The sequence below is a fragment of the Topomyia yanbarensis genome, chromosome 1 (genome assembly GCF_030247195.1).
Source record: "Topomyia yanbarensis strain Yona2022 chromosome 1, ASM3024719v1, whole genome shotgun sequence".
Lineage (NCBI taxonomy): Eukaryota > Metazoa > Arthropoda > Insecta > Diptera > Culicidae > Topomyia > Topomyia yanbarensis.
The window spans coordinates 69,113,837-69,140,389 of NC_080670.1; the positions used below are offsets into that span (position 1 = coordinate 69,113,837).

The following is a 26,553-nucleotide window of genomic DNA, read 5'->3' on the forward strand; positions in this document are numbered from 1 at the left end:
TGCAGAAAGAATCATGAGTCTGAAAAGTGTCCCTACTGTGAGCTCTCCGCATGTCCTGCGTACAAACAGCGCAGGGAGAAACTGAATAATTCTCCGTGCATTGATTTGAATAAATGCTAAAGAGAACTACATCACAAACCATGGTAAACGCTTATGCTTTCTGGGCTCATGGTCATGAAGAGTGCACCTCTGACGATTCCCACAAGAGGACATCTCTTACTGTACCTATAGAAACTATAGATTTCGCTTAAGCGACTACCAAATATAACAGATTCAGGAAGCGCTGCAACAAAGGCGAAGCAGAAAGCTTCCCCGAACTACCTGCGGCACTTAAAATCACAATTATCTCAACTGTTCAGTCAGAGGTTCAAGCTTGCGCTGGGTTGACGAAATTCTCTAACATCGGAGACTTCATACTTACATCTTTCAACATGTTTGATTTCCTTATTTAAGTTTTTGATAACTTTTCTCTCTTTAGTTTTTGCATTTTTGAATCAGTATGACTGCGAAATGTCCTCTCCTTGCAGCGATCGTCGAACAAGATCACGGATTTCAACACTGTTCTGAAGTGGAATTGTAGAAGTATTAACCCGCAAATTTATTTTTTAATACTTTTAATAATTACTCAAAATATGACGCATTTACAATACACGAAATATTACTTCAGAAATAGACTAAAACTTCAGCAAGTTTAATATTATCCACTTTGACCAAGACGAATCCCACGGAGAAGTTTTTGTAAATCAAAAGGTACTATGACTTCTATGGAATTATTTTTCCCCGGCATTTAGGCATTATATTAAAAAAAATTAAGATCACGATGTTAACAGCAGTTTACACGAAACTATGTCAGGACGTTTTATTGATTTTCATTTCCGAAACCACAATTTCTAAGTTCACCTCAAATGCATGTTGCTCTTTGGATTTTTGTCCGATTTTAGCACAATACAGTTTAATTTTGTAGGGAAATGAATGAACTTACTTTTCTATTGTTACATATTCGCTAAGCTTGTTTCGAACAAACTTTTTTGTTTGAATATATCTGATTTTGTGGTCTAATCAAAAATAATTTTTCCACTAAGGTATTCTGTACAATCGGACGAAACAGTTCGGAACAGTCAAATATTATACAATCTATGGAGCATTAATTCTACTTTTCGAATGTCAAAGTCTCGTTCTGTGCCTTACTGCTCCAATGAGTTGAAAGAGATTTCAATTTTGTGTTACTAATTTAGATTTAGAGTTTTTGTTACTGATTTAGAAACGTATGCAAAAATCTAATATAAACAAACACTTTATACAATGTATTTAAGGTAGTGTTCTACATTTTTATATATCATCAAAATAGGATATTCATAATCATAAAAAAAATTCGACAACGTAGTATGGACTCTATTTTTCTAACTTTTACTATGAAAAATGAGCTCAGCATCTCAAAATTAACCTAACTTGTGTTTTTTAGCCAAACTATGCAACATTATAGGTTTTGCCCAATTTTGTTTGAAGGCCCCACACTGTGCGGTACACAAAAGACGAACAAAACCAAACATATTGCTGAATCTGCCTGACAATCACATTCTATGCTAATTTTTGAGTGCTGAGATAATTTTTAATGCCAAGAATTGTTCAAAATTTTATGTGTTATAAAAAATATGCATACAGTACTATCGAACTTTTCTTATTAGTACACTCAGGTTTTTACGCGTTTTTAGCGCGGTATTTTTACGCGGATTTTTGAATTTACGCGGTTTTCATTTACGCGGATTTTGAAATTTACGCGGTTTTCATTCACGCGGATTTTTGAATTTACGCGGTTTTCATTTACGCGGATTTTGAAATTTACGCGATTTTCATTTACGCGGCCTGTATCCCCCGCGTAAAAAACCTGAGTGTATAATTCCATATATCAATAACACCATATTAATTAGATTAAACTGTTTTAAACCTCTACACAAAGTGATTATTTACGTTTTCTTGTGTTGTTAAATTGCACTAATCACCATGGGCCTCCATACCAGCAAACATTCTGGAATGTCGCTTTAAACCCCTTTGGGCAAAAAGTGTCAAAACGAGACCTTGAAATTCGAAAAGTAGAGTCCCCAACCTGATTAACAATTTGATATCAGACAACTTAAGATATATTTGTAAAAATAAATCATAGTTCGAATCAAATTTGGCGAACATACTGAAAGATACTCTAAGTGTAGATAGTATCCATAGAGTCTCGAACCTGACGAATTGATTTCGGTTCGAGTCTTTAATCAATTTAAAAAGGAAACAAACATAATTCAACACTCACCTTTTCTTGTGTCGATTCGTCCACTCCACTGTCATTGTCGCCTTCTGTAATTGAAAACAATCAAATCAACGATCATAACCGATTGTCATAAGGAATGCATAAGAAGGAGAACAGTGCTAATTTGAAAATTAAATTGCTTCGCAAATATTTGCGTACACGAATAACAAGCCTCGTAACCTCATTATCATTGTTTTTTTTTAAAGAAATTACGACGTCTACTATTCGAGCCTTGTGAATATCCATAAAAATTAACTTTATTCTTACTATTATCACCGGGTGAGTGTTTCCGGTCAGTAGAAAGATGATTCTTAAGAGGACTTCGACCACGCGTTTCGGTGACTGTCTTTTTAAAAACACTCGGCGGTATTGGCGTTTTCCTCATAGGTTCTGAGTTCTTACTGTCGTTTGTTTCTTCTGGTAAAACAAAGGTAACTCGTTCGATGCTAGGTGTGCTCTGAATTGACTGCTTTGTTTTCTCCGTCGAAGCAAGCGCTTCAGAAGGCGAGGTCGTCCGTGCCAAATTAGTGATCGGCGAGCGATTGATTGACTGCAGATAGTCAATATGATCTGACTTCATCTGTTCGGGCGATGGAGTTTTTCCTCTCACGATGGGACTAAAACCGTCCAGCGGTTTGTCTGGAGAGATTGCGTGCTTTTCCTTATAAACTATTTCATTTGATTGTAACACTTGTGTAGGGGGATGCGGGTTTCTAAGAATCACATCGGGCGTCCTATTTAGGTTGCCTAATGCTGAAGGTGGTCTTGATGGTATGGATGCCTGACTATCAGTTCTGTGCAATGGAATTGAAGTGGGATTTTTTACTGTTGGACTGGTCTGTCCTTCTGGCGATCTTGACGAGGGTAATGGAGTGATTTTTCCAATAACAACGTCGTCATCGTCGTCAGTTGATAAGTAACTGCTTCTAGGACTTTCGGCTTTTCCCAAAACAATATCCGATTGAATTCGACTCATACTTTCAGGTGAGCTTCGCTCTAAACCGTGTGGATCTCCAAAATTGTTATTTTGTATTGCTGATTTGAACGGCATCGAAGGAGGTCTGTTATTGATAACTTGCTGAGGAATTGGGGATGGTCGTATTTGTTGGGTATTCATATTTGCCATTTGAGGAGGGGGAGCACCAGGATGTCGAACGGGTTGTACCCCAGATCTAATGAATTGGTTACCACCGGTGGCAGAGTTTTGAGGCGAAATAGGCGGTCTCATGTTCTGAGGTATCATTCCCGGAAGTCTAACCTGTTGAGGTGTCGCCTGGCGCATATTACTCTGCATCATCGGTGGTCTGTGCATACCAGGTTGGATTGGTTGGGAGGTCTGCATTTGGGGTCTAACATTAGGGGAACTTGGGAATTGAGTGCCGGGTACTGGTGATCCCATTGGCCCAGTTGGTCGTGCACCTAAAGGTGCACCTTGACGGTTCATCGGTGGTGCCATTGGGCGCATGTTCGGCGGTGACATTGAAGGGATTGGTGGTCGTTGTCCAGCTCCATTTTGATTCATTATTTGCTTCGCTCCAGGTTGGTAGGAAACTGGAGAAATCGTGGGATACTGAGGAGATTTACCTATAAATAGTTGTCTTGGCGTAACTGAAGGTCTAACGGGAATGTGTTGGGTCTGTGGCACTCCTCCAGGTTTAACAGATACTGGGCTAATGAGCAAGGATGGTTGCACTGCTGCTAACGGCGGAGGTCTAATTTTATCCTCGACAAAGCTTAGCTTTGATGGTAAAGGAGATTGTTCCTAAACAAGCAAAAAATAACAAATGTAGTACTCCGTAAATTATGATTGTTGGACTATTTTATAACGAATCATTTCGATAGTCCTGTTTCACGTGAGATTTCTTATGAATTCAACAATCAATCAAAAAGCATACCATGATATCATTGCAGTTCATCACATATAAAACATCAAAAAATAACCTCGAAAAAAATTGTGATGTATTAGTTTTCGACACGCGAACCAATAATCATTTCTTGCTATCTGTGAAACATTTACTACTTCAATCGGTAAGAATGTTGCTAGAGCTACCATTTTCCTCATCAGGAAAGTATGTCCCACAATTCCATGCTTACCATTTTTCCAACATACAAATAAACAATCTTCTCAACGTAAAAAAATCAATGCGAATAGACCATCGTCTTCCAAGACACGCCTTTCCGCTAATTTTCTTTGCACGAACTGGAAGTCAGATGACACGCTCCCTATAGTTATGCTGTGAAGACAATTTCTTTTCTTGGTAACAACTGCCTGCGGGAAAGACACACTTTTATTGATACGATAAAGTTTTGTTCTACTAGGACAGAATGCGTTTAGCATCACAGTACAAACAAATTAACTAGAGAAGCAAGTTTACCATATTCTATTTACACTGGAACACTATGGGTTGTTTATATGTACAATTGAAACCTTGATTATATAGAATCAGAAAAAGAGCAAACTAGTGATAATTTTTTTTGGATGTAGTCGTATTTGTGATTTGATAATTGACCTTTTATGTAATCATTGGTATCTTACTACGATTAACTAACTGTGTGTTTAGAACCTACTAGCTAAGTTTATTACAAATGTATGGCAATTATTTCTAGTTAATTATTTTGAGGTATTAGTGACTTACAACCACGTCTAACTGAATTGGTTACACTACTAAACTACGGATATAGTGAAATATGCCAGGCCGAGAGTTTGAAATGAAACAATTCCTATTCCCAAGAATACTGGGATGGCTAAATCCATAGAATACCGCTCTATTAACAGGTTACACAATTTAGAGAAAACTTTTGAACTTGTTATTGAAAGTTGGGGGATACATAATTTGAATAGTTGCTTATTCCTGTGCAACCGAGATACCGAAAAGGGCTCTCCAGCGAAACCACTCTGAAATTTGTTTCAGTAAAGTGGTAAGAGGAAATCTAGGTATAACTGGAAATGAAGCGCACAATTTCGATTTCGAGAACCTTACATTTGCAAATTTAAGAACAATTTGATGTCTAACAGGGAGGGATAACACATAAGGGAGTTGAAAACAATTTGTATGTTGGAATCTAGAAAACTGTTTTTAACGATTTTGAGTTTAGTTCTCTCTGAAGTCTAGTGGTCCAACCGCAAGGTAGTGTCATAGATCCTATTGCATTCATTGTATATAAGTGTTTTTCTTTGTATGGTTTTCCGGGGGATCCAGAAATATTCCCCGCTGCCCTTCATATCATTCTACAACCAATCGGTTTAATATACTTTTCAGTGGATCTAGCAGATAGAAACGATCCCTTTTATAGCTTTGTACTATGGCAAAAACAATATCATTCGCCTTTCATGATTTTTAAACTTATATGCTAATGTAAATCTGCTTTGAATAAGAATCCAGCTCCAATTTAAGAGTAAATTTTAGAAGAAATATACATATTAGACTGGTTCAATTTTTGACTTTTAGCTCCACCAGGATTTTCTGATTCCTTTTATGGTTCTTAGTAATTGTGCAAATTTTGGTACCGATTGGTTGTGTCTACAGACCCTCCAAAAATTTCAAAGTTTATATGGAAGTTTGTATGGAAAATCGGTTAACATTGAAAATAAATTCCTAAAAAATGACCTCATCATTCAATTGATCAGAACACTATATATTTTTATTCTACTGAACACATTCGGGGAACATTGCAAGTTTGTGAAAATTCGTTGAGAAAAGTTATTAACAAAAGAAGCAGAATGACTTCAAAACAAGTGGATTTTATTAGTAACCATAGTAACCCTGTTTGAATAGCTACATCGTTATACCAGTGTAAACTAGACTTGCCACCCACCGCTCGCGTATGGCAGATACAGCTATTCAAAGAGGGTTGCTATGATTAATAATAAAATCCACTTGTTTTGAAGTCATGCTGCTTCTTTAGTTAATAACCTTTCTCAGCGAATTTTCATAAACTTTTAATGTTCCACGAATGTATTCAGTAGAATTACCTTTAGAAATATATAGTGTTCTGATTAATTGATTGAAAAGGTGATTCTTTAAGAATTTATTTTCAATGTTGACCGATTTTCCATACAAACTTCCATATAAGCTTTGAAATTTTTGGAGGGTCCGTAGACACAACCGATCGGTACCAAAATTTGCACAATTAATAAGGACCATAAAAGGAATCAGAAAGTCCTGGTGGAGCTAAAAGTCAAAAATTGAACCAGTCTAAACATATTGTATAACAAATACTTGAGTAAAACTTAGCGTAAAGTAGTCCCATTTTTTGATAACATGGACCAATTACCAAATAAAAATACGGACAAAAAATTTAAAAAAATGAAGATTTCCTCGAGTGATCCTTTCCCAACCCTGATTAAAGTTAATGAAAGAAAGAAAATTGCTAATGACTTCTTCATTTCAAATATTAAAGAATTACGTTCGTTTATAGTTTAGTTTTTTAACATAAATTTTTTTCAGCGGGCATTTTTCGCGTTCTTCATTCTCTTAAATTTTTTCTCGAATAGTTTAGCTGTACAAAATTCAGTAATCGAATAATATTTATTTTATAGTAATGCATAAAAAACTAAGCCCTTTTGAAAAACTGCTCTTGTGTCAAATTGTTTCAATCGCCAGAGAAAGAGAAAAACAAAAACCGAACACAACCTGTAACCACTGTAACTGTTTTATGATCGGCCCTTTCATCATGAAATTCCTCAAATATCTGGCGGGCTTGTTTAAATTCTCTTTGGTTGTTGGCTCGCATGGCGAATTCTGGTAACGCGAAACTTATGAAAACTTTTCAGAAAAGCTGTACGCACACGAAGCGACATGGCTAACGCCACAACAAATGGCCTACGCTGTTAAGCCATACCGAACTGAGCGCCCTAATATTTTTGTAGCATTTTTCATATTAAAATGCATTTTTAGATAACTTACCATTAACATAACAAGTTAAGAAACACTTAGTTGCTTTCATTTTCTACTTGTGTTCCCAAAAATAAATAGATTTGGGTGGTGCTAATGCTATGTTGGATGTGATAGCATCTTAGAGCATGTATTTCAAAATGGCGCTCGATCCTCATTGACTTAACACAGGCCAAATATTCACTATAGATTTTGTTCTAGCTATTTCAAAGTGGCAACAGCAACACCGTTGGAATAGGTAGCACAAAATCCATAGTGAATACTTTTTGTGGCGTGTGTCCTGTCGCCTCGTGTGCGAGCAGCTTGTGAATGTTATAAACTTGAAATTTTTTAACTGCATTATTTTTAATAAATGTAAGATCTTTGCTCCACAGCTTATTTTTAAGGCTTGCGGTGAACATTATGTCCCGCGAATCGTTGAACCGAAAATTATAGAATGGATATCAGTTTTTAGAATTTTTTACTGATTTGGCCCTCCGGAAGTCCCACAAACGGTTCTGAACGAGAACCGCTGGTACCGTAAGACGATTCGCTAGATTTTCAGAGCAGCGTACATACAATGTAGTAGCGCGAGTGGCGGCAGGTTATCGAAGAGTTTCCTGAAGAAAAATTCCAGTGATGACGATTTTCCTTAACGGGCTTTGTGAGTTGTTAAATTGGTTCTTTGGTATTAGGATTAGTAATAATGGTTCAAATCTAAAATAATACTGGGAATTTTCAGATCGATTGGTTCTACGGTATTCGAAATATGTTAACTGTGAGATCGATATCGAAATAAATAAAGTTTGGAGTAACCACGCATGCACTACAGAGGTAGCGTGATATCAAGAGCTGTCATTTCAGTTGTTCGTGTTCCCAGTCGCATTGAAAATTTGAGCAAACACTAAACAGAGTATGCACTTCAGATATATGCAACACATTTTTTTATTCGATCTTTTTGGCCCAGCACAATTATTTAGGAAACTTCCGTTTTCCTACATAAAGCATTGATTGAAGAACATAGACATTTTAGTAACAAAGCATTTGTAATAATTCGTTCGTATAAAGATTAATAAATTATTATTATAAAGCGAAAAAATGCACTATAAAATAAAGATTTTATAGTGCATTTTTTCGCTTTACTGTTGATTTCGTTTGACCTTTGAGATTTCTCGCACTGATTTTGTCCCATGCTGATTTAAGCGTTTCGCTAAGCCCTGCTACTGTGTCATGTAGTATGTGTTATTTGAAACATCCCAAAACATCACGTTGTAAATGTTCTCAATCAATATACTGTCCAAAGAGTGTGATAGGAGTTATAAGAAATGTCTCACCATAGTGTTAGGTGGATTAAAATCGTTTTTGATGTGTAGATCATTAAAGTAGAGGACACATCAGCATTGATTGGTTAGACTGAAACAGCAATTTTTAAAAGTACAGAAACTTTACTTACTTCTTCCGACACTTTTGTTGGAAGAAGCAGATAAAATTTACATCCCCTCATCTGCTGAGAAGATTGGACATTTATAATCTTTTTCTAATACTTTAATTTTTTAATTTCCACTACAGGCCGCAAAAGAGCTTATATCTACTAGAGGTCGCATGCCGCTGTTAACACTTATGATTTACTATCTTGCTCTTATATATGCTGGGCCCATTGGTTTGACACATATTGCCCCGGATACACACATGTTAAAGTAACGGGGTACAATATGCCAGAGCAAGACCCCATGTTTAAGTCACTGAATAAATGGAGACAGTAGCGCTTTGCTCTCTCTAGTAGTTATAATCTTTTTTGGTGCCGCATTTAAAAAATCCTGGGTTTTCCCTCGCCGGACAAACATCCTTTGTATGCGTTCGAAAACACCTCAGCACACGCATCTAATGGCGAATTTTTGGTTCGTAACCAAAGCATTGTCCTATGTGGCATTGAGTCAAACTTTGAATATAGCCCCAAATCGACTGTTATTTTCCCGCACTACCCCTTATATGAAACATAAAACATAGTTTTTCTAGTATTTTGAATGTTTAACGATATTATGGTTAAAATTATTAAAATAATACTCTCGATGAACTTCATAGTATGTCATGTTAGTTCTATTGGCTTTTTTTCTTAGCATCACTTTAGACTTAAAAAAAAAATAGTAAATCTGCTAATTCATTAGTTATTCCATCTAAACATTGACGTGGGGTAATTCTTTCAAGACTATCTTGAATAGTATGTCTGTCTTAAACCAATAGAATAAAATTTAGGATTTCCTGATAAGATATTGTAGAAAACGATTGTGACAGTCCAATCCATCTGATGTAACTCGACATTATTTTTTCCAACCAATCATATATGAGATCCTAACACCGAAAAAGGGCCGTTAGATGTCCCGTTCGTAAAGCACTGATGTCGGAGTTGAAATAACAAAATGTTGCTGAAATTAATGGAAAACAGATCAATTACGTAGTTAATATTTGGAGTTCCCAGTGTCATTGTTTAGAAAACATAAATTCCTTTAGATAGCCGGTTGCCCGGCGTTAAAAAAATCCAAAATCCAAATAAGGTATTTTCTTTCTCTTATGAGTTGTCGTATGCTCGGAGTTTAATAAAAAAAAAATGCTTTACAAAATATGATTTACTGCGACTTTAGTTTACTCCGATGCTTGGAGTAAATCCTATATGTTATTCCCTTCTTGAAATGTATCTTATTATTTAGTGTTTTATTTACATGGATTGGTATTAACGGCTAGTTACTAATTGCTGTTTCCATTAGATAATCATCAGCATGAACCTGAATCATGATGAACTAGGTATGCAATCCGCCAACCTCATTGTCACAATGCAGCACAACGAATCAGCGATATGTATAGAAAAGAAGAACCATGTAAGGGATTGGAAAAAATATGTACTTATAACGGTTCCTTTAACTGTTCGATATAGTGGGTGATCATTTTGCACCACAAGAGTCAGGGTGAACATTGCCTTTACTCAACCCTACACCCAACCTTGTTAATAATAAGAAGACATGGGAAGAAAGAGGAAAATCAATACCGAAAGTGTGTGAATAGCACAGAAAGTAGCACAACATTAGTGCCGTGGAAAAATAATGTGTTTTACTACGAATGCTCCGTCGCCGGTTATCAAAACAGTCTTGGTGCTAGTAGGACGCTTTTCATGTGTTTATGTAGTTTCTTCTTTGTTCGCTCACGCAATTTAAAAGTTTGGTTGCGTACCCCATCGATACTCAATCTATGCGATATAGAATCCCATTATAAACACAAAAGAGATATTATATGGAAAATCTACTGAATCTGAGTGGCTGCATAGAATTTAAGCACAGGATTATTATACCAGCAGCTCATCAAGGTTACTGATCATAAATATTAAAAGAACTTCAGCATTTTTAAAATTCATAATTATATAACTCTTGTGGACCCATCAATTTTTACATAAAGCATTTCGCAAAATTGATCAAGAGGTAAAAGTTTAAGTAGTCACCATTTAAAGGCACAATATGTCAATTGAAGTTCATTCTGTTTCGACTTCCGGTCCCGGAGTTATGGATTAACGACTGTGCTTACATAGAATGTTCTAATTTATACCAAAACCTGCAGGAAAATTGAGCCAAAATGGTTGGATTCGCTGGTCTATGTCATTGTTGAATTCGCTTTGACAATCGAAAGTTGTGGAAGCTCCAAAGGAAGTGGTCACATTCATAAATAAATATATTCTTATTTATGAATGTGACCATTTTCTTTGGAGCTTCCAGAACATTCGATTGTCAAAGCGAATTCAACAATGTCATAGACCAGCGAATCCAACCATTTTGCCTTAATTTTCCAGAGGTTTTGGTGTAAATTATAACATTCTATTCTCGGAGTTGGAGGAACCGATTTTCTCAATTTTTAGCCTACAATTACACTGAAGTTTTTTTATGCGGGGGATACGTACCGCACAAAAAACCGCATAAGAAAAACCGCATAACTTTGAAAATCCGCGTAAAAAACTGCATAACTTTGAAAATCCGCATAAAAAACTGCATAATTTCGAAAATCCGTATAAAAACACATAAGATGTGAAATATTTTTCAATATTAAGAGCCATAGTACTCAAGGAACAGCAAGGATTTGAAGGAAGAAAGTTTAGAAAAGCGTGGAGTAGGGTCACATGAGCAAGCTTAGAGTTTCCCGGCTACTTAACTCTTTGTCTTCTGCAACACAAGAATCTGGATCTTTTGGCATTAAATGCGAATCACCTGAGTCTGCGGCATGTCCGGAGCGTAAAGTCACCTCGGCACCTAACCGAGCAGCATCGAAATAACGATTTCGAGAGAAATTTCAACGTCGGGAAATTTCTCCGTCGGAGTAGGCCCGGCCCACCGCCGGAGACTAGTTCGAGTAGATCGGGAAGTAGCACCGGCAAATGGTTGTCGGGGCGGCTGTCAACTGGAAGTCACCCTCCACCCAGAATCGCAGAACCGGCCTCGGCATCTTCCCGGGTAGTATTAAAAAAAAAACAAAAAATAATGACGCACTGCCGGGGAACTCTTCGTCGGAGTATGAAAGATCCACCGTCGGGGACTATTCCGAGTAGTCCGTAGCGAATCGCCGGCTTGAATCGTCCGACCGCAATCCTCCACCCGAAATCGCTGGACTGACCTCGGCATTCTGCCGGACTGCATCGAAGGAAGAATAACGCGTCCGTCACCGGTTGCGGGACACAATTTTTTTTCGTCAGGGAACTCTCTGCCGAGGTAGGCTAGCTCCACCGTTGGGGACTACGCCGAGTAGCACCGAACGCGACAAACCACCAGTAAAGGGTCGACGGGGCACTAGTGAACCGGAAGCCACCCTCCAATCGGAATCGCTGAATCGACCACGGCATCCAACTGGTCAACGTAGAGAAGAGGGCATGTAGAATATCGTGCCGTGCAGAACTGATAAGGCGTTTATGAGACCAGCGAAATCTAGCACGACCAGCTAGACCGGGAATCAAGTGAAGTGCATTAGCACGCCTCGCCCCCCCCCCCCCCCCCCCCCGAAGTAGTCATTTCAAATGGAATCCGGGGGATCAGGCAAATGTCGAATTTCTTGGTGGAGTTTAGAGGAGTAGGGTTCAGAGTTATCTTCTCTGTTGAAAGTCTCTCACTCTGGCACACGATGGACGAAATCGGTAGTGAGGTCTAGCTACTGAACGTGTGCTAGGTCGGCGCTTTACCACCAAATAAAAAAAATACACATACACATAGACATTTTTCCGATCTCGCCGAACTGAGTCGAATGGTATAAAATATTCGGACCTGCGGGCGTCGGCTAAAAAGTCAAAATTCTTACCGATTACATAACCTTTATTATGAGAAAGGTAAAAAGGTTTTCAGTCACTTTGTGTTTTTATTTTCACTGACATCATGAATGCTCCCCATATGCTTAACCCAAAGACTAGTAATTACTAATCTAAAACAAAAACATGACCATTTTAGGTCTTTTGTTTGCGCATTCACGAGGATCTATCTTTCGATAAAAGTCGCTTCAGGTGATGCCCTAAAAATTAAAAGGAAGCTGCATAAAAAAAATCGCATAACTTTGAAAATACGCACAAAAAAACCGCGTAACTTTGAAAATCCGCATTAAAAAACCGCATAACTTTGAAAATCCGCATAAAAAACTGCATAACTTTGAAAATCCGCATAAAAAGTCGCATAAAAATCGCATAAATAAAAACCGCATAAACAAAAACTTCAGTGTATAGATAAAATATTCCCACTGCTATTGAAACACATTTGGCACGTTGCATAGTTTTTTTTTCCGAGAATTACCATTTGACAGATGGATTACTGCACTTCTATTGTCATGTTTGTTATATAATCAGAATTTTGCAGAAATTTTTTATCTATCGAAAAAAAACAAAATAATAACACTTTTAGTAAAACAAAAAATTACTGACAGTCGTCAAAGAATTGATAAACTATCGCAATATTCAGTGTTTCGCGGGAAGCTCGGTAACAAAATTGGTTTACTCTATATAATAACGACCAGTTTCCTGTTCAAATCCCCAATAAATCTAGTAATTGAAACTTTAGTTGGATGTTCTAACAATCTTTAATTTTGCATTACACTATCAATCTCAACCATTGATAATAGTATACTCTATAAGATTTAAATTGTCTAAGTACAGTCACGATACACAGTTTAGTACCCAGACATCACACACCCGGGGCTATTAACACTAGAACGTTGCACTGGAGTGCAAATGTACCCCACGCAATCTTTGGAGCCGCGTGAAGATGAGGATTCGGAATTTACAGACCTGAGACCCCTACCATAATTCAATTTAGAGTTCATAGTAAGAGTAGGAAAAGGTGGTGAAGCCAGTTTGCTTTTGGCCTTCGTGGAAGCAGGAGTCAAAGTTAGCGTGGGGTACATTTGTACCCCAGTGTACAGTTCCCGTTAGTGTTTCGTTCTGCCAGTGGAAATGTGACTCGTGACAATACCTGTTTAACTACGGGTTGTTTTACTACGTAAGTAACAATTAGTATTATGTAATCGTTTTAATTCATTTATTGAATCAATTAAAATTAAATTTTGTTCTCCTGAACATAAAATCAGGCATGGGAAATGTCGTTCACACACGCGACTGTTTCTGACTGTGGATCACAAAGTAGCCAACTCCTTTTGCACTTATTAATTATCTACGAAAAACTCACTAAGCCAAAATACTGAAAAGCTTCTCAGTAGGTCATTAGATGGGCAAACTACGAACGAACGTTAAATTCCAACAGCAACGTCAAATCTGCACTCGTGATTGTTTATCGCATAGCTTAGCGAAGCTCACAAAGGTTACTTGATGTATGAATAATATATAGAGGAACCCGGGGCTATTCGGACCTACTTAAGCAAATCGCCCTTTTAGGTGGATATATGTGAAAAAATTTACCGGTCAAAAGTCCTAATTGTTAGTTTGAAACCTCAGCTACATTTTGGTGCCATAAAAGGTTCATTTAAACCACTCAATGGCAGCGCTAGGCGACCATTTGCAAACCTCTACGTTTTTCCATCCTTTTACAATGTAGGGGTAATTCGGACCTCCCTACGGGGCAATTCAGACCGTCATTTTTCTTTAATTTTTTACAATGGAATTATGTTTACCTATGAAATATTTATAAGAGACGCTCCTAAAGAAGCAAAAAAATTGATTTACAAAAACTTTATCTGTATGTAATTTCTTTGCTGTGGCGTGTGCAATGGTGTGCGCAGCCGCAAGCCGCTGAACGGTGGTTTACGAAACAGGGGGTCCGAATAGCCCCGTACGCTCATTTCGCACAAATGAGGTGAGCATCTCGAAAATATCTCTACGTTTTTCCATCCTTTTACAATGTAGGGGTAATTCGGACCTCCCTACGGGGCAATTCAGACCGTCATTTTTCTTTAATTTTTTACAATGGAATTATGTTTACCTATGAAATATTTATAAGAGACGCTACTAAAGAAGCAAAAAAATTGATTTACAAAAACTTTATCTGTATGTAATTTCTTTGCTGTGGCGTGTGCAATGGTGTGCGCAGCCGCAAGCCGCTGAACGGTGGTTTACGAAACAGGGGGTCCGAATAGCCCCGTACGCTCATTTCGCACAAATGAGGTGAGCATCTCGAAAATATCTGTGTTTTCACCCAACCAAAAATCATTCCATAAAATAGGACCCTCAAACTTTCCAAAACACTTAGCATTTATTTTTTCACTTTTATTTGTTGATTTAATCACGGTTTTTTCCATTATAATGATTTTTGTTTTGAGAACGAAACACGTTGTATCTCCTTACTACAAAGAACAAAGAATCAAAATTAGCTTTCAAAATTAATGTTTCAGAATAGCGGTTCCACGAATATGTACGATAGTCAGAAAGTCTTGCTATTTTCTGAGAAATCGAAGGAGTCCGAATTACCCCCACTGTCTTAGTAGTCCTGGGTTTTCCTACTACTTATTTTTCACATCGTGCGCGATTGTTTATCGCATAGCTTAGCGAAGATCACACAGGTTTATTGATGTATGAATATTACATACTACTTATTTCTTCACAGCGTTTTTATGCGTTTTTATACCATGATATCTAAAATCGGTTTATTACTACGTTCACACTACCGAGTTAAAACACATTATAATAATTAGAAAAATGTCATCGAGATAGCGTTAAAATAAATTTTAACTCGTAGAGTGAACATTTGGGTGGGACAAAAAGTATATATCCTGTTTTCGCATTCTAGCGGGTTTTACGAAGCATGGTTTGTTCTTGTGACGTTTATTTTTGGTCGCTCATTAATGACAACCATTTGAGTGATATTTTGAGTCAATCAATCCTTCAAAGTTTATCCAAAAACATGTCAATTTCCAAGAGAATTCCGCTGGAACTCGTGGAATTTGTTTCTTCGAATAAATACAAACACATTGACTAAGAGAAAATTCCAAATTTCAACCTCAAATTTAACGAAACACACATTTGAATGTATACGCTATCGAATGAAAAATCGATTCCTGGGAGCTTGGGAGGAAGCAAAACGATGGCAAAAATCGTTACTGAATTTTAAGCGTTGGTAAACCAAAGCTAGGCTAAAACAACGCTCAATTCAGTATGAATGTGATGCTCTATTGGAAAACTATCCATAGGCAAACGACCAGATTACAAAAAAAACGATTAGATTAAATTTTGCTAATCGTTTCTATCAACAAATCAAGATATTGAAACAGAATTAATTTTTTTTCTATTCAAACAATCTGCACCAAATTTTCTTAGCTTCTTTTAATGTTTACTCAACGGTGTTTCCCGAAATTTAGAAGCACTGACGCATTTTGTTTGTTTGTTATATCAGTTTCAGTGAAAAATGTATCCGACATTCATACGTTCACCAAATTTTTCCAGGAGACTGGTTTGTAGGGACTGTAATTCCCACTCACTCTCGAGAGAAGAAGCTTTTCTGAGGTAAGATAAGTCGCACAATTCTCCGTCTCCACAAATAGCGTGAGAAAAAATTTGCTGATAAAAATTATCTGTTTTTCTCCTTCTCGCCAGAGAAGGTGATAATATTTTAATTTGGTGGAAATCAATAAGTGTCAATACATACACTTCATTTCCAAGAACGGCGACAAAGAAGCACGATAGACTCGTTTTTTCGTGTTTTGGAATAGCGGCAGCAAGGCAATGAGCGCAAAAGGAATATCGTGATAAACTCATTCGCTCATTCACCAGCGGTTTTATTTATCCGGAAAAATAACTTTTCGTGTGAAAATGTGAGTTTTTATTGTTGAACTAGCAAATCATCCGGACGCATTTACTCATATGAGTGATAAATTCAAACAATGTGCACCAAATGTTCTGAGCTTGATTCAAGACTAAATCAACGATTTTTCTCGAAATTTGGAAACCTTGGTGCGTTCTGTTCGTTTGTTATAGCAAATTAAGTAAGTGGTGTCAAAGTTTAATACCTAAGCAAAAAGGTTTTCCCAAAAATGATTTTATTCACGTATTTATCAACAGGGCCGGCAGAAAGCGTGGGTAGTATGGGTAGTACTACCCACTGGAAAAGTACCGAGGGGGGAATTACCCACTCGAAAGTTTGGAACAAATCAACCTGAGATTAACAACGTATGTGTTTTTTTTTCGCACAAAATTCTTGCGTTGGAAATCCTCGATGTAAAATAATTGCATATTTTTATTCAGATACAAATTTCTTTGCTTTATAATTTTAATTTCTTGAGAATAATTAGGATTTGTTTGAAATTTGGAATTATTTATTATATTTATACTCATGGAAATACATTTGGACACATCTACATCTTAAAACAATGAGTTCAGATCGATAGACAAAAAATATTAAGATACAATTTTATTCAGACTATGGGATGCAGTTAGAAATATTTTCAAGGACAATATAAACAATTTGAAATTTTTTAACATGAATTATCATTTGATTAAAAATTGAAACAAGAAGAAACAATCACTAGACAATCAGTAGACTTTGTATAAGAAAGGCAAAAGATTGTTGATCCCAACATCAGTAGCAAAGTTCCGTATCAGCGAACAATCAGAGAAAAATGACAAGGAAAAAAAGAAATTAAAATTGTAGCTTTGTGGCAAACGGAAGATCACTATCAGGACATCATGAACCGAATCGCCAGCTGGCCTTCTTGAATCCGCTTGGAACTCTTGGGATCACATTTGCAGGTAAGTCAACCAAAAGAGTAGATATAAATAAAGTTGGAGGATAGTCAGCATATCTCGGACTAGAACCAGGCCGAAGGGATTCGTTTAGCGCAGATCTGGCACTACAGAACTAGAAAAAATCGTGTAAATTTACGACTCTTGACCATAACTATACGAGCATCAAAAATGAAATAGTTTTACATTTGATTTTAATTTAACATGTCGTAGAATTTTGCGAGTCACGTGTTTTTACTCCACATATCGGCATATAGTTTATTTAAAATGTGTAATTTTATGGCACTGCGCTTGGAAAGTACATCTTTCATGTAAAATTAAACAGCACACGGTTATATTTCGTCATTTCGTCAATTACGGTTTGTTAGATTGTGATAAGTTTCGAAATACCACAACGGTAAAATTTAGTTTTTTTTGTGTGTAGAACACTAGGCGCACGACCAGACAACATGTTTAATGTCGCGATAGCCGTCACCGCAAGCGCAGACAACGCTCTTTACGATCCCAATACGCCAGAGATGCGCATTCAACGTATCCGAGATGACACCGGAAGGAAGTTACGACGTTCATCCATCCTTTTTAACCAAGGTTGGTTGATGCCTTTGGGATTCCTAAACTTCCATTATCCCACAAAATTTACCAATTTTCGAGCGTTCTCTAACTTTAAATCTAACTGAAAAAATCGTTAAAGCTGCGCGATGTTTCACAAATATTGCCTTCCAATGCCTTCTAATGTGTCCGCCTTCTCATTACCATTTTAATCTAAGTGTCACTTTTCTTATTACCCGGAATAGATCAATGCGAACTAATATTTGTATCAGGCAATCCGGAACGATTTCACTATAAAGAATCTAGGATCGCCCATATTCTCTCCGGGAAAATTAGGAGTGTTTTCCATGCTCCATCGATCGAAGCGACTACTTGGAACTGAAACGATGTAGACATGGTCGTAGGTAAATATAAAACCATAAGTTTTGTGGGGGAAAATGCTTAGCGCGAGTATCTTTTCTGTCAGATAAATTTGTGTTTTTGAAGAACAATTATTACGTTTATATACATTATTATAATTTCATCGCGAAACGTTTATCATTTGAATGTGAATTTACGTGGAATGCTGCTGTCGCCGATAAAGAATTCTTAGTTCCGTGTATTCCGATCAAAGGTAGAATCGAGTACACGACGTAGGGCCCAGCTGCTAGACGAAATATTGCTTCTCTCGTTAATCCGTTGACGAACCGATGCCAATAACCGCGTTTTTCAGTTTGCATCAAGTTTTTTATTTGAATTTCTAACATCGCGTATATTGGGAAAATTTTGGGCAATCTGACGTTCAAAAAGTCTTCATAGGACCTTTTCGCATACAACCCACAACGGAGTGGGAAATCGCCCACGATTGTTCGCGCCAGGTATTCGTTTTGTCTGACCTTTAATCTCAGCGTAGAAAAACAAGCCAGTCAGAACGTTGCACACTGCCACCGGAGGAATTTCTCATATTGATTCGATTGTTTCGGATATAGTGGACGCGTAGCTCTTTAAATCAAGGTAGAGTACAACGATAAATCTAACGCACCTGGCCGCGCTAGTAGGCATTCGTGCCATTTCCACTGTATTCTAGATGGTCAAACTGCAGTTGTCGTGAATATCATGCAGTAAAATAGATCGGTTATCAGCATGAAGACAACCCCATGACATGCATTGGGAGTTGAAATCTTCTCGAACCAGTTGAGATGCGATGTATATGGAAAGAATATCAATAGATATTTGCCTACGATTCGGATTTAACAAGCGACAACTTCAATACCTGGTTCCGAGCAAAGGCTAATCCGATTGAAACAATAGCACGTTTTGATCCCCAAAACGCTCCTCAATATTGTTTTCGGCCATAGCGAATAATGCCAAAATTGAGGAAGATCTACGTCGGAAGTAAACCTAGAAAAATAATATGAATTAAATATAGAGACACTTGAAGTTTTGGATGTCCCATGTGGACATTCCGAGACCAGGAGCCAATGTCTGGATCCTCTCCGCATTTTCCACACCGTGCCTTATTTCTACAATGGGTTCTTCAGTTCATGCCCCGGGTTGCAAAAAGGCGAACAAGTAGACGAGCCCCGTTCAAAAGAACAAATTTTGGAAGAACAAAGGCGAAAGGCTCGAAATGAGGCTGATGGAAAATAAGTTTAATACTCCTCGATTTTTACTGAACACAATTGCTTGCATACCAGAATTTACACTGACTGAAGCACAGGAATTTGGAAGGAGCCACCCCATATTTCGCAATCAATGCCCTTCTCGAAGACAACACCATCAATCTCTACTTCCCGAGCGGGTACGCAGACAAAATACTTTTTCGTACACGGTCGAGTGTTGTTTAGTTAGATCACGCGATTTATCGATGACGTTAAATGGCTTGTCTTTGGTCCGGAAGTAAACCATCCGGGGGCCGGTTGTATTAGATATAATTTGTATCGAAAATGAGACTTATTGGTATACTTTTTGCCATCGGGGAAATATTCAAATCGACCTCCATTAAGCCTGAAAGGATGTCGGTCGTCATCCTTCCCGTAATGTAAGGAAAGCAAGACATATAGTTTGGATCCACGTATCCAATCCGAGAATCCGGATCCAGACTCTTGTCTGGATCTGAGCACCAAATCTGGGCCTGGTTCAAGTCCTGACCTGGTAAGGGGAAAAGGGGATGGGCTAGATCCAGGGGCTGGTCCATTACCGGTTATTAGTCCAGATCCAGAAACTAATCCGGATCGGGAGCTAGTCCAGATCCGGAAACTGATTCAGATCTGGCAGGTCCAAATTTGAGAACTGGGCCAGATCGGTAGCTGTGTCGGATCCGGAAACTAGGCCGGATCCGAAAATTGCCTAAAATTTTTCTTTCACTATCCAAGTTACCCTATAAAAAATCCGTAATTCTGCTTATTTCTGCCAAAATTGGTGCAGATTCCGGCTTGAATTTGGGTAAAAATCCGACAGAACTCCGGCTGGTTTGACTCGATACTAATACTATTGTAGAAATCGATCGAATTATCCTACACCGTCATTCCACCGTTTACTGCCTTTGCGGTAATACGAGTTTAATACCGCAATGCCCAATTGCGTGGTCTGTTACCAAAAAGGCAATAGAATCTTACCCAAAAGTAATAGAAACATGCCCGTTGGATTTTGGGTGTAGTATTCAACAAACACATTTTCGCTGAGCCGTCGGACAAACAGCCCTGTTAACAAAAAGTGTTTCCAAATAGCCACCCGATATTATCAGGGAATTTTCATTTTCACTTACACACGCCATATCTGAACTTTCGTCAGTACGAGGAGAAATCGCTTCGAATCTTACTACCCACTTGGGAAAAAGGAGTTCCGCCGGCCCTGTTTATCAAGTAATAACAACACAACATTCAGTAGTCAATCGAATTCCCATCATTTTTGAATACAAGTTTCATTCACTTCGACATTTAACCCTTAAATACATGAAACTCATTTTTCCTTGGTATTCATTTTTCTGGATGGATATGATATATACCTCTTGTGGAGGCTTTTTATCACGGAATTCGGTATATTGCCAAATGGCAACAGTATACATTTAAGGGTTAATATTTAAGCTTTTTTATATTTCTCGTTCTGAGCTTGTCCTAGGATGATTTGATTGCTTTCTTGAAATTTACAACTGACGATTTTTTCTTAACGATTATATATGTAAATTCTTTTAATCATTTTATTAACGACTGTAAGTAAATCAAACTAGTAAGTAGCAAGGAATATGAAGTGTTTAATATTAAGAGCCATAGTACTCAAGGCAGAGCAAGGATGTGAAGAAGAAAGTTTATTAAAGCGTGGAATAGTTTTCCGACGACTAACCCTTTGGCTTCTACCTCGAGAGTCAGGATACTTTGGACAATTTTTATCGAATGCGAATCATCTGAGTCTATGGCATGCCCGGACAAGCGTAAAGTGACTTAGCACTTTTTGCTGTCGGAACCGACAAAAAGCTGAGTAACGGAATGCTTCCACACTAAGCATTTTGCGACGTTGAAAACTCTTAGAATGAGCTGGTTTTTTCCTCATACATGGCATGCCGGAGCATTTTATTTGTCGAACTATTGTGTTTGCCACAGCAGTTGCTCCATTTAGTAGCGTGTGTTGATTAAGTTCATTGTTGGTAGTCAAATCACAAATGCTACGGATTGCTTTTTATCTTTTTTTATTAACGACTATAACTAAGTCTTGCTGTTTTTTTCTTTTTTATGCTTTAGCGATATTCAATTTTCAAGGGACTAGAAGACCGTATTCCACGCTTTTCTAAACCTTTTTCCTCCACATCCTTGCTCTTCCTTGAGTACTATACTGACTCCTTCAGTAGAAAGCAAAGGGTTAAATCGTCAGAAAACTCATATGACCCTATTTTACGCTTTTCTAAACAGTTTTCCATCACATATGCATATATGTAAATGTAGGACTCCATGTTTTTCAAATAAACTGCCATAACAAACGAACAAACCGCACCAGGGATCCCAAATTTTAAGAATCAGTATTGGTTTAAAATAAACTCTGAAAACATGGTGCAGTTTGTTTAAATAGAAAGAAAACTTTATCCTGATATAATAGGGGCAACGTATAAATGTATGATACAACTTTTATACTTAAGCTGCCATAACAAACGAACTAAATTTCGAGAAACATCATTGCTTAAGCTTTAAAACAAACTCGGAAAATTTGGCGCAATTTATTGGAATAGAAAAAAAAACTCTTCTGAAAAAATAGAGCGAACGTATACATGTTATTGACATTTTTCACTTAACCTTCCGGCAGTCGCGCTAGTGCTCTGAGTGCATGCTGCTCTGAAACTCTAGCGAAACTGCCTTAGAGCACCAGCAGGTGCTCGTTCAGAGAGCCATTTGCGCGACTTCCGGAGGGTTAAAATTAACATAACAAACGAACAAATTGTACCAGGGTTTCCAAGTTAAAAAAAAACAGCGTATGCTGAACAAATGAAAAGAACGTATAAATATGAGACACCCTTGGTTCAAATTAAAACGGCCTCGATAATACTCCACATATTCAATGAAATGGACTATTTTGAGCTAATAACAATTTGAAATCGAATGCATAAAGCAGACACCAATAAACCCATCATCAAAACATCGCATTAGTATCAGCAATCAATTTTGAGTGACTTTCCCATTTTTCTCGGTCAAACATTGTAAAGCTGTTCTTACTTCTAGGACAGATTTGCATAAAAGCATCAAGATGACCTGGTTCGATTGTTTACTTTTGTGTGTATGTCTTTATATATTCACTCTTGTTTGATCAATTGAACAAACATAAAATTTATGCGAAATAGAAGTCATATTTTTATGTGTGACTATAAACGTTTGTTGATATTTTCCTTTGGTCCAACCATATCCACTGAGTTTCATGAAAATAACGATTTCTAGATTCGCACCGACAGTCCCTGTCATGGGACGTATCTTTCAATATTGAGGTACCTATTCTCGGAACAGTATCTACACCAAACTGCAGGCAGAAATCACTAGTCTGCCACAAGGATTGAACTATCCAAAGGCAGTAGAAAGGAGGTGGAATAATAATAGTAAAACATGTAGAAAACAGGCAACTAGCGAAACCGCATAGCCGTCACGTGAGCCATTTTCAATGTTTCATCGTCACACGGAAAGGCGAGCGCAAACTTCTCCTTGTGGGAAAAAAGGCAACACTTGCGATGGTGTGAACAGGAACTTTTTGGTAGTTATTTGCACTCCATGCAACTGAAATACTACATTCACAAATGAGGCAGACCTCGCTGAATTCTGTGACTATGTATGGCAATTCGCGTAACAAGTTTAGCATTCTAGTTGCAGGTGTCTAATCTGTTAAAAATCAGATTGAAAAAAAGGAAATTGGGGATGCCCAGCAAATGTTCCCGGTTCTTAAAGACAATGATGATGGTCTATACTCATGCTAAGTATTAAAGGTATAATATGCATATTAACAAATATCCCCTCTCGCAGGTTGATGGGATTGACGGTATTGTAAACATCATCAAGCCACAATATATTCAATAGAGTTATCTAAATATAAGGACCTTCGCTCTTTTTAGTTTTTATTTGCACCAAGTTCTACTACTAGAGGTTAATTAGTTCTCATGTTAATATTCTACCAAACATTATGACTACTGAGGATTTGATTTATGTAAGAAGCCCGCTTCAAGATGTTGATTACAATACGCCTCGATAGTGGTGTGTCGGGGAGGCCGGGAGGGCTGATATGAGCCTTTTGTCTGTTCTATACCTTTCCTCTATTCACCAGCTCATAACCAACAATCAACCAGTAACAAATAGATAATTGAGAAAGGATGTGCTATGTGTGGTGATTGGCTATTCAAGTATTAGTAGTGTTTGAAGTACTAATGTATGTCTCATGTGATGATCATAACTTCAGCTGTATCTTGTACCTATCTAATCTATTACGTCTCTCATATATTGTCTTTTATTTCTTCTTTTCGAGTCCTATACTGCCATTCTACACCCGCCTTCAGCTGGGTCAACAAAGATGGTGATAGTGAACGTCTTAACACTCACACATTCTCAAACGCGGTCTCAGCGGGAACCTACAAAAATGACATCGTGCACGCGATTACGACTCGGTCACGTCCGAAAGTCTATCCTTGATCCTAGAAGCCTAGGGCCATGCCATCAGCTGGACCAATTAAGAAAATACGCCCATACCTATCAGACAACACGTCTCATGGCGACATGACCGGGAACCCTATCGATATAAACAATCCCACTCTCTGCCAGAATTCAAACCGCGCACTGAAAATTTAATATCAGACTCACGGTTCGCGCAACCATTCAAGAACATACGTTACAAAATCACGTCAGCGCACAAACGTTAGAGCCCCTCGCGATTTTCCAAGCAACATTCGAACTCGCAAACATGATTACACCCCGGTGATAAGGTGAAAATCTCAGCACTCATAAACTTACCAACACGATCTCAAGTGTCAACCTACAAACTCCCGCGCTCGCGCCATCATGAATCGGGATCGTCCGGAAGTATCTATCCTCGGTACAAACAATCTAGGTCCTTGTTAATTATTAAAAAAATAATAAAATTGAAAATAACTACCATATCCACTAGACAAATCGTTCCATGGCGACATGACCGGAAACTCTAGTGATATGGGGTAACTCTCTCCCTGTCAGAATGTGATCCGTACACCGAAAACTAAAGATCAGAATGACGGTCCGCGAATATATGAATCGCCGCAGGGTTTCAAAATCGAATTTATACATGCGAAGTCACATACACGCGACAAACACGTCAACATACGAACGCTTAAGCCCTTCGCGATCATCTACGCACACCTATGCCCGCGATCGCGTAAACTTGATAACACTGCGGCAATTGTGTGAACGTTTTAGTACTTACGAAGTTACAAACGCGATCTCAAACGCCAACCCGCAAATGCGCGATCATGAATCGGTCACGTCCGGAAATCTTTAACCTTCATTCTAGCAATTTAGGTCTATACATTCAGTTGGACCAATCAAAAAAAAAAATAAAGCTCATATCCACTAGACCACGCGTTCTACGACGACATGATTGGGAACTCTAATGATATGGAAGAACCCACTTCCTTCTGGAATCTGAACCGTACACAAAAAATTAAGTATCAGATTCACGGTCCGCGCGCGATTATTCTAAAACACACGCGAATATGCGAAAGGCACACGGTTATGAAATAGAATTCATGCACGCGAAGTTACACGTTAGCACACGCGACATACAAACGCACACGCGATCGAGCACATTAACGTACAAATGTTCGAGCCCTTCGCGATGATACACGCGATTCCCTACGCCCGCACATGCCTGAACCGTACAATGAATATCACATTCAGAATCACGGCCCGCTACAATTGGCCTATTGCAGTGTTTTATTGGGCGACATTGCCTGTCTCGTCTGCAAATTGTAGTATGTGATTCTGACGGGGAGCCCTTCCGAGAACCTAGCTCTACAGCTCCAGTAGGACAACTCTCGAAAAAAAAAAAAAAAAAAAAAAAAAAATATGCATATTAACAAATATCAAATTAATCCTAACGCCCTGAAGTTCAGATCTTGTAGCGTGAATCAGAATCAACTAGACTATAATACATTTGTAGAGCGTTCGTAGCCTACGTGGGTTTGGTTCACGACACAACATCCGCTCACAGTGTTAGAGATTTTTCTTCTTCGAAAAACACTTCAAACAAATCGAAAAATAATGAACTTTAAATTCTAAAAAACTTTATCGAAACAGTATGCCACCGCTTCAAGTGATCCATCTACATAATTCTCATTAGACCGGTTGTTCTTTACGATACGAGACCTGAACAACATAATAACAGTGTTAACTCCAGAACCTCCACATTCGGAATGAGCTTAAAATTCCTAACAAATTCAAAGATTGTTTTATGGACAGCATATTGGAAATTCATGCTTGTATACGTAACCCACAATCTGTTAACATAAATCAAGAGGATAGCAATCTAGTACAGCTATTTGACATATTCGAAATGATAACAAGGATGGAGTTAAAGAAAATAATGAAGGATCTAAAATCAACGACAAGAATAGAAAATAGAGGCGTTTTTTGGTTATAAATGAAACTTTCCTGTAAATTGTGAATCAAAACTTAGGCTAAGGAATATGAAAAAACTTCAACAGTCGCACGGAGGAGTAACTGAGGTCGAATCCTGACCCAAAAAAAATTACTGTTGCTATTGCTGTTATTATGCCTTAATATGAACAAAAAATAGACAATAACTTGTTTTTGGAACAATTTGGCATCTATCCACCTATCAGTGCAGAGACCAATTTTCTATATCCTTTCGAATACTAGTAATCTCGAGGAGATCTTTGTGAATATATTTAACACATTCCGCGGGCTTGTACACCAGAAGGATGTTTTTGTTTTGTCTTATTATGGCATCACAATTTTTTTCTCGTTTCGGTAGTGTTTAAACCATTGAAAAATTATGTAATCAAATTTTTGACATTTCCACAAATAGTTGAAAAATATATAGAGAAGTAAGTTGAATTTCACGGAAAAATGGTTTCTGAATTATTGATTGACTATTGAAATTTTAATCTGTTTAAAGAAATTTGTTCGTTATTGAGCGTAAAATAATAA

General features: G+C 37.8%; 1 protein-coding gene across 7 annotated transcripts in view; it reads right to left on the reverse strand.

Annotated features, from left to right (window-relative positions):
* Window positions 1-26,553, reverse strand: part of LOC131677871 (microtubule-associated protein tau) — an 82,418-nt gene that overhangs the window by 31,118 nt on the left and 24,747 nt on the right. For 4 of the 7 annotated variants that reach the window (XR_009303446.1, XR_009303445.1, XM_058957951.1 and 1 more), the window contains exons 2-4: window positions 4,391-4,565; window positions 2,564-4,058; window positions 2,300-2,343 (exon numbers count right to left, since the gene is read on the reverse strand). Coding sequence is in view for 5 of the 7 variants with exons in the window: in XM_058957951.1 (XP_058813934.1) it covers window positions 2,300-2,343; window positions 2,564-4,058; window positions 4,391-4,393 (1,542 nt within the window). In the remaining 2 variants the exon portion in view is untranslated. The remainder of the gene's footprint in view (window positions 1-2,299; window positions 2,344-2,563; window positions 4,059-4,390; window positions 4,566-26,553) is intronic. The other 3 variants (XM_058957954.1, XM_058957953.1, XM_058957952.1) reach the window with 2 other exon arrangements.